This window comes from Rhipicephalus microplus, chromosome 1 (genome assembly GCF_043290135.1).
Source record: "Rhipicephalus microplus isolate Deutch F79 chromosome 1, USDA_Rmic, whole genome shotgun sequence".
Classification (NCBI taxonomy): Eukaryota; Metazoa; Arthropoda; class Arachnida; order Ixodida; family Ixodidae; genus Rhipicephalus; species Rhipicephalus microplus.
In genome coordinates this window covers 233186383-233195651 of record NC_134700.1, presented here as the reverse complement: position 1 = coordinate 233195651, position 9269 = coordinate 233186383, and the positions used below count along the sequence as shown (strand labels likewise).

The 9269-nt window shown below is 48.2% G+C and overlaps 3 protein-coding genes across 4 annotated transcripts in view; 2 read left to right on the top strand and 1 right to left on the bottom strand.

Annotated features, from left to right (window-relative positions):
• LOC142761647 (myosin-IIIb-like) overlaps positions 1–9269 on the top strand; it is a 410699-nt gene that overhangs the window by 128919 nt on the left and 272511 nt on the right. The gene's annotated exons all lie outside the window — the stretch shown is intronic.
• LOC119160162 (uncharacterized) overlaps positions 1–9269 on the top strand; it is a gene marked incomplete in the record, with an annotated part of 240686 nt that overhangs the window by 195757 nt on the left and 35660 nt on the right.
• LOC119166429 (elongation factor-like GTPase 1) overlaps positions 1–9269 on the bottom strand; it is a 409196-nt gene that overhangs the window by 373864 nt on the left and 26063 nt on the right. For both annotated transcript variants that reach the window (XM_075891604.1, XM_075891606.1), the window contains exons 17-18: positions 2092–2224; positions 849–1704 (exon numbers count right to left, since the gene is read on the bottom strand). In XM_075891604.1, coding sequence (XP_075747719.1) covers positions 849–1704; positions 2092–2224 — 989 coding nt within the window. The remainder of the gene's footprint in view (positions 1–848; positions 1705–2091; positions 2225–9269) is intronic.

Here is a 9269-nt window from a genome sequence, read left to right as displayed (position 1 = left end):
AGCACATTCTCAGTAAACGGATGTGTGTTTAGACTGAACAACTGCCTCTGGTATGATTGGTTTCGTACTTGTATTCTGCACCTTTGTTCATCTCTCAGTAAACAGAACTCCCATTAAATGGGACATTATTTCTCTGGTCACTTCAGGTTCCATTTAATGTTTGATGAGGAGTAGCTTGATTGCTTTAAATTCCATTCAAACTGTCGTAACCATAACTTCTGTTTCGTTCAGTCATTCATCATGTTTACTGTTCTTTATGTAATGAAGCAAAACAGTTTTTGCTTGCATATATTTTGCACACACATTTAGTTTTCTCAACGATGTCCCAATTTCTCAAAATGTGTTAGCATGCAATACCATTGGTAAACTTTGATTAGTTTAGCCAGCACCTAGTTGCAATTTAGTTTCTATCTCCAAAATCCCTGCTTCATAATTCTACTATAGACACCTAGTGGGTATTTATGGTCAGGTCACCTAGCACATTTTAGTTGACAACTCTTAATAAATAAGTCATAATTCGCATCTGAAACACCCTAATTCAACTACAGTACATAATGTTGTGGTATAGGCAGTCTATAGCAATAAGATTTTAAGCTCTTAAAATACCTTAAATGTTTTCCTCAATCAATCACTCTTGAAGACATGACAATCGGTTAAAACTAGAACTTTAGTGTTTCTGGAGAAATGCATACTATTAGTTCTTATGACAACAACCTCCAACATGCAAGGCACAAGAGCCTTTTTGTCTCGTGTTACTAAAGCACTGCATCTAGCTTGACGTAATGTCATGCAAAAGTTTAACACTAAGGATGTGACCTCTAAAAAAAAAAAATTGAATAGACACTCACGAAGAGCGTCCGATGTGGCTTGGATGGTGCAGCTGTACATAGCACACAGGAGCCGCTGCGGCTGGGCTTGAAAAGCACGTCGGCAGCCCTCCTTGACGGTTGAGATGATCTGGCCAGAAAGCGGTCCGTAAGTGCCTGGATCTTCCACCGACATGTCCAGGTCCCACTGATCCACCACAAAAGCCACACCCATCATTGGCTCCTGGCACAAGGGTCCCGTCAGTGTTGCCAATTGAAAGCCACTCACGAAACTGTGGTCGTAGTCAGTTAATGTCTTAACCCCACTCGTTGAACCCCTTGCAGCACACTCAAAGCTACGACTCTTGTCTTTTTTCTCACCACCACCACCATCCTCATTTATCTTCTTGGACTGCTCGTGCAGCTCCAAGCCCAAGAGAGAATCACTATGTTTGTCGATATCATTGTGCTCAAAAGATTCCACACCTGCAATGTCCACATCACCCTCCTCTAGCCTAGCTGAGTTGGCACAGTGCAGACCTTCTTGAAACACTGGGGTCTTCTTAAACCTAGGAATACGATTAAGGAGCACGTTGGGCCCACACCTACGGGGGCCAACAGACCAAATTTGATCCATTGTCTCTTCCGGCCAACCGCTCTCTGCAAACGCTTTGGCCAAGGCCTTCCGAAGTTCCCCAATGTTCTTAGAGAGAGATTCTGGCAGCTTCCGACTTCGGGACGACAGTGCCTGGTCGTAGTCTCGAATAAGTGACGTGTGCTTCTCGAGCAGCTCTGTGACTTCCTCTGGGAGTGGTTGTGCTCGTAGTTTGATTGTGACTTGCCGGTTCGGAGTGAAAATTGTTACAGTCCCATCATCGGCAACGCTGTCATCTTCCTCCTGAAAGACAAAAATGAGCGTTCTTCGATAAGACTTGGCGAACATGGTTGGTGTGCAGTTGCATCTTCGTTTCACCAATGTTACAGTTTTTACAAACATTACAATCTAGCAATTTCTTATCAGTCATATGTGACAAATATGATATATAAATTAAAGATAAAACAACCAAAAGCAGTGCATACTTTATAAAGAAATCAATATTTGTCTGTATACACTTTGGAAAAATTGAAAATTGAACTAGAAAATTTTTAAGTCAAGTTAGCAGCATACGCAATGAAATTTCACATAACAGAGTAAGAAGACACTTTATAGCTAAATACATGAACACATTAACGAAAACAAGAAAATACAAGCAACACAGAGAATAAGAAAGTAAGAGAGCCTTACTTCCTTTGGTGCCCTTTGTACGGAATTCTTGTCTTCTATAACCTCATTTACCATGTCCACTTTTGGTGGCTCCACAATGGTCTCTCGGAAGGGCACAATTGGGTCTGATACATTGATTTCAACTTTTGCAAACCTGCAAAGTAGTATCAGGAAAAGAAATAGACAACTGAAGGCTGACATCTTACTACAAAGTATCAGGTAAGATACTATTATTTTTTCACAGAAAACGTGTGTCTCCCGCTAAATCTTGTGGAAGTATCCAAAAGAAATCCCCATGCATCATTTGCACATTGCGACAGTGAAAATTAAGTTGACATTTTTACAGAAATAACCCCTCCAACTTGATTACTGCGACTTTTTTTTCACTCGGTATCACACCGGTTAGTGGTCGTAGGGGACTTCCATGCTCCCCACACAGCTTGGGGCTATGCCATCACCACCAAGAAAGACACGAGAGTCCACGACTCTGCTCAGCAGCACGGCCTCACATTGTTGAATGAGCCCACGGGAGTGGGAAACAGCATCACGAGAGATACCACGCCCGACCTCACCTTTACACGAGATGTCGAGAAGGTGTGATGGACCTGTCTCCCCGAGACGCTTGGCAGTGATCACCACATAATTCAACTCGAAATCGAATATCGTCACAAAGACACAGGTACGAAATAGGGCGTTTACTTTCGTAACACAAGGGCCAGAAAGGCGAACACCAGAGCATGCGCACACAGAACTACTTCGTTGTCTTCCTCAGAGGCTGGCTACTATAGTTGCCAGCCGACCTTGCGTCAAATCCCCCCTTTCAAGAGCGACCGTCCCGGTCGATTGAATGAGATGCTAGAGGTGACCATGAAAAAAAAAATGATCATGTCAATGAAAAAAAAAAGCCCCCACTGTTGTGGATAATAAGGAAAAAGTTCGAAGTGTTCGTAACTCGCGGGCGTGGTACGGTTTCATCCGTACTACATGGACTACTTCTGGACGTGGACATCTTCGGTTTAAACTGGTGTCGGATCTTTGGGGAACTACCTCGTAATTCACGTCACTGAGGCAGCGCCCAACTTCGTAAGGGCCAAAGTACCATCGCAATAGCTTCTCCGAAAGCCCACGATGTCGAACTGGTGTCCACATCCATACATAGTCACCTGGTTGATAGTGGACGTTCCTTCGGCCTTAGTTGTAACGGCGAGCGTCGATATCTTGCTGCGCGCGAATGCGGTTCCGTGCAAGCTGGCGGGCTCCCTCGGCTTTCTCGACGAAGTTGTCAACGCTGTCATTTCCGCTGTTGTCCTGGTCTACGGGGAGCATAGCGTCTAACGGTGTTGTGACGCGACGGCCATAAACAAGCTCGAATGGTGTTAGGTCTGTGGTCTCTTGCACAGCGGTGTTATAAGCAAACGTGACGTACGGCGAAATTTCATCCCACGTTTTGTGCTCTACATTAACATACATAGATAGCATGCTGGCCAGTGTTTTGTTTAACCTCTCCGTCAAGCCGTTCGTTTGGGGATGATAAGCTGTTGTTTTCCGGTGGTTGGTGTGCGTCAGCTTGGTGACTTGTTGCAATAACTCTGCCGTAAATGCTGCTCCGCGATCGGTTATGAGAACAGCAGGTGCACCATGACGCAAAACAATGTCGTGGACAAAGAATCTGGCGACTTCAACTGCAGTTCCCTTAGGCACAGCTTTGGTTTCTGCATAGCGAGTCATAGAGTTGGTTGCGACGATTATCCACTTAATTTCTGAGGATAACGTAGGAAACGGACCAAGAAGATCCATTCCCACTTGCTGAAATGGTGCTCGAGGTGGATCTAAAGGTTGGAGGAAACTGGGGGGCTTTGTGGGTGGAACTTTACGCCTCTGACAGTCACGGCAGGTGCGGACATAGCGCTGAATGAACGAATACAGCTGTGGCCAGTGGTACTTCTTTCGGATGCGCGATAATGTCCTAGCAAAGCCTAAGTGACCGGCCAAAGGATAGTCGTGGTACGCCTGCAAAACTTCCTTACGCAGTGCCGTTGGAACGGTGAGGAGGAAAGTTTCCTGGCTGCTCTCAAGATTTCTCTTGTAGAGAACATTGTTTCGCAGGCAATACGTTGTTAAATCACGCGAGAGTCGGCGTGGGCGATAACGTCTTCTCTTGAAGATGCTGGATGACAGGAAGTAGCTCAGTGTCCTCAGGTTGAAGTTCAGCCATCCGCACCACATCGACGATGCCAAGAAACGGTAAATATTGTTCAGTGTCAGACGACATCGGGGAAATAGGAGCGCGAGACAGGCAGTCAGCATCTGTATGCTTATGTTTTGATCGGTAGACCACCGTTATGTCGTACTCTTGAAGGCGGAGGCTCCAGTGGGCGAGGCGGCCTGATGGATCCCGTAGATTGGCAAGCCAACAGAAAAAATGGTGGTCACTGACCGCTCGAAATGGCCGGCCGTATAGGTAGGGTCGAAACTTGCTAATGGCCCAAACGACTGCTAGGCACTCTTTTTCGGTGGTAGAGTAATTAGCCTCAGCTTTTGTGAGACCGGGGCTCGCGTAAGCGATCACACGCTCTGCGCCGTTCTGCCATTGAACTAAAATGGCTCCGATTCCTACGTTGCTGGCATCTGTGTGAATCTCGGTGTTGGCAGTGTCGTCGAAATGTGCCAGCACTGGAGCTGTTTGCAGTTGTTTGCGCAGCTCTACGAAGGTTTGTTGTTGTTCTTCCGTCCATACGAAAGGTACATCTGGCCGTGTCGGTCTTGTAAGAGGTTCCGCAATTTTCGAAAGTCCTTCGACAAAACGTCGGTAGTACGCACAGAGTCGGAGGAATCGTTGAACAGCCCTTTTGTCTCCAGCACGAGGGAAATCGGCAACGGCAGCCAACTTCTCCGGATCTGGTCGAACACCCCCTGGGCTCACCACGTGGCCGAGAAACTTGAGTTCCTGATAGCTGAAGTAGCACTTTTCGGGCTTGATGGTAAGGTTCGCTCTCTTTATTGCAGTGAGGACACTTTTTAGCCTTGAAATATGCTCGTCAAACGTGCTAGAAAACACAACGACATCATCCAAGTACACAAGACACGTCTGCCACTTTAGTCCATCTAGTACAGTGTCCATCATGCGTTGAAACGTGGCGGGAGCTGAACAGAGACCGAAAGGCAGCACCTTAAATTCGTAGAGCCTGTCAGGCGTCATGAACACGGTTTTCTCACGGTTGCCCTCGACAACTTCAATTTGCCAGTACCCCGACTTGAGATCTAATGATGTAAAGAACTGGGCGTGGCGTAGACGGTCTAAGGAGTCATCAATCTGTGGCAGGGGGTAAACGTCGCGTTTTGTGGCTTTGTTAAGCCGTCGATAGTCGACGCAGAAGCGTAGTGTGTTGTCTTTTTTCTTTACTAAGACAACAGGTGACTCCCACGGACTTGTCGAGGGTTGAATGACGTTATCATTCAGTATTTCTTGACCTTGACACTTAATCACCTCTCTTTCCTTCAAGGACACACGGTATAGATGTTGGCGAAGAGGCCGCGCCGACTCCTCTGTAACAATGCGGTGTTTTGTAACGGTGGTACGCTGAACTTTCGATGCTGTGGAGAAGCAGTCCGAGAATTCCCTCACAAGGTTTAGCAGCCGCTCTTTTCGTGAATCTGGCAAGTCTGGATTAAGGTGAATGGGGCTTCCCAGGTCAGAACAAGTTTTTGCATGCGGTGAAGTCGTATCCAATGTGCCGATATCGAAAAAGTCGGAGATTTCACTGAGGAAAGCGACAGTAGTCCCTCTAGGGACGTGCTGAAACTCATTGCTAAAGTTAATCAGAAGAACTCGAGAGCATTTATTCTCTAACTGAACAAGGCATCGGGCTATGCATATGTTTCATTTGAGCAGCAGCGGGATATTTACCTCTGAAATACCTTCATAGTCGTTGAATTCATCAAAAACGTCGCAGGCTACCAAGGTGAACACGCTACTCTTCGGCGGTAACGTGACGTCATTGTCAACAATTCTCAAAGCATTGACGTAATTGCCGTGAGGGTTGCGCGCTAAAGCGTGTGCCATAGAAAACGTCACCTGCGACTCTTGCAAATCGATCACGGCTCCATTATCACGCAAAAAGTCGAGTCCGAGAATTAGGTCCCTTGAGCAACTCAGCAGTATTACAAAATCTCCGAGATACGTAAATCCGTGAATACTGACTCGCGCTGTGCACCGCCCCACCGGAGTGAGAAGATGGCCTCCTGCCGTACGTATCTGCGACCCAGCCCACTGGGTAGAAACCTTCTTCAGCCTGCAGGCAAGACCCATGCTCATAACGGAAGTGTCTGCTCCAGTGTCAATTAGCACCATTATTTCTTTGTCGTCCACAGTTACCGCAATGTTTGATGTCACCACTCTTCGTACCACGTTTGACTGTGTCTGTACATCTTTTTGCTGCCGTCGCTGTCGTCATAGTGGAGGATCTCCCATAGAGTCAGCGTGAGCGGCCTCACCTCAGGAGGTCGCTGAACTCAGTTTTCCCGACTTGCAGGACTGGGTGAACGGCGTCTCGGAGCGCGGCATGAATAGGCTGGGCTCGGTGACCTGTAGCGAGCAGGCGACGACGAGCGAGGCTCTTGCGACCAATGTTCAGTGCGACGATTCGAGATGAAACCCTCTATTTCCTGTGGTCGCTCGCCAGGTCGTGGACGAGGGGCATTAGACGAAAATCCACGGAGACCCACACGATGGTATGGTCATGTTCGGTAGATGTGTCCGGCTTCTCCGCAGTGGAAACAAAGGGGCCTGTGGTCGGGTGTATGCCAGATGTCACTCTTTCTTGGTCTTGCTTCGGCGATCAACGGTGAGCTGCGAGGACGAAAGCCTACCTCCATTTGCTGAGCGTGTCGCTCATTGGGGTAAAATACGCTGGTTGAACTGCACGATGGAGGACGTCGCACTGCTTCCACGTAGCTCATCTCGACGCAGTGCCTCTGTTGTGGCACCTCGGACGGTTGGGGAGCGTGAACGGCTTGCCGTAGCTCGGCGCGTAGCATCTCCGCAATGGAAAGCTGCTCTACAGCTGAAGCAGTCACCTGTATCTTTTGTAGCTCTTCCTTAATGAGAGCTCTGATAAGCTCTCGCAATGCGCTGATGTCATTGCCGAGAGTGACAGAAGTGACCTCACTTGGGTGTACACCATGGTTATACTGCCTGGCACGCTGTTGAAGGGCCCTCTCCATGGCAGTGGCTTCCTCATGGAACTCCGCAAGTGTTGCAGGTGTGTTTCGAATCAGGCCGGCAAAAATCTCTTCTTTAACACCACGCATTAGGTGGTGAACTTTCTTGGATTCGGACATAGAGGGCTCCACACACCTGAAAAGCCGATCCATGTCCTCTACGTAAGTCGTCACCCTTGAGGAACTGTCGGTGAAACTCATCCCATGACGTAAGCGCTGCTTCATGCTTCTCAAACCACGTTTTCGTGGAGTCCTCAAGGAAGCAGTACACATAGTGTAGCTTACGCTCTGGGGTCCAATCCTTGATGACGGCGACCCGGTCGAAATGCTCGAGCCAGTCGTCGGCATCTTCAAAAGCAGCTCCGTGAAATGTCTTTGGCGTCTTGGGCTGGTTGATAACCAGGTGCGCTGGTGCTGGCGCGGTGACGTTAGGCGGTGTTTGATTCATAGTCTCTGACCTTCAGGCAGCAAACCGTGCTGTGGCTCGAGTTCCTGGAGACGACGGCTGGAACTTACGTGCACAGGGGTAAGCTCGGCTGAACTACTCGATGGACTTGCGTCAGGGGTGCTCTCAGGGGACCGTATCATCTACCGTACCCAGCACTTCCACCAGAAAATGTCACAAAGACACAGGTACGCAGGTACAAAATAGGGCGTTTACTTTCGTAACCCAAGGGCCAGAAACGCAAACAACAGAGCACGCGCACACAGAACTACTTCGTTGTCCTCCTCAAATGCTGGCTACTATAGTTGCCAGCCTATCTTGCGTTAATAGGACCAATGACCTACAAAAACAGGCACAGCAAGACTGACAGATGGGAACGCCTTCAGAAACGAGCTCGATAGTGAGAATGCAATTGCGGACATAGACGCCTGGCTCACCAAGATTCTAGATACCGCCAAACAGTGCACCAAAGTAATGCAGCTTAACGAAGACCATCCGGCAGTAGATTCCCACTTACTCCACCTCTGGGAGGCCAGACGAGCCTTACTGAAGAGATGGAAGAGGCAAAAAATTGAACAGGAAACTCAGGAAAAGAATTTCCTTATTGACAGGAGCCGCAACAGTATGCCGAACACCTAGTAAGACACAACTGGCGCGACTTATGCGATAAGCTGCAGGGTACGCTCAGCACCAAGAAGATGTGGCGCCTGCTGCGGACTCTCCTCGGTGACCGCCCTACCAAGACGCAGCAGTGGCAACGAGTACGTCAGCTTACACACAATTACGACGGCTCAGAGGAAGACCTACTCCACGAACTATGCAACAAGCTGCGTGGTCCAGTCCAATCAGTGGCAATGCCACCATCACACAAAGAATACGAAGGCATGCCAAACTCCGACCTTGACAGGCCCTTCACACCAGCAGAGTTTCAAGCAGCTTTTCTAAGCTTACAACGAGTCCAGGCAAAGACAGGATAGTTAACAAGCATCTCTGACAGCTACCCAATCAGGTTATGACTGCTCTACTACAGTACTACAATGACTGCTGGGACAAAGGAGAGCTTCCAGCCGTGTGGCAGCATTCGGAGGTTATCATGACACCTAAGCCCAACAAGTCCATATCTGTTGACAACCTTAGACCCATTTATTTGACTTCGTGCGTTGGCAAGCTGTTTGAGCATATGATCCATGACCGGCTCATGTCGCACTTTGAGGACAATGCGTACTTCCCAGACACAATGTTCGGCTTCTGCCAGCTGCTTTCTACGCAAGACATCCTCTTACCCCTCAAGGAAGATCTAGTTGATCACTTGAGCAGGAATAGCAAGTCGTCCCTTCTTGCCGTTGATGTGAAAAGCGCCTTCGACAATGTTAGCCATAAAGCATTACTACAAAATCTCGAACATACCGGCTGCGGTTCCAAGATTTATTGCTATGTTTGAAGCTTCTTTACCGGTCGTACGGCCATGGTGGGAGTTAAAGCAAGGTTTATGTACAGCATAGAAATAGAGGCGTTACAAATTCGGCACTGGGAC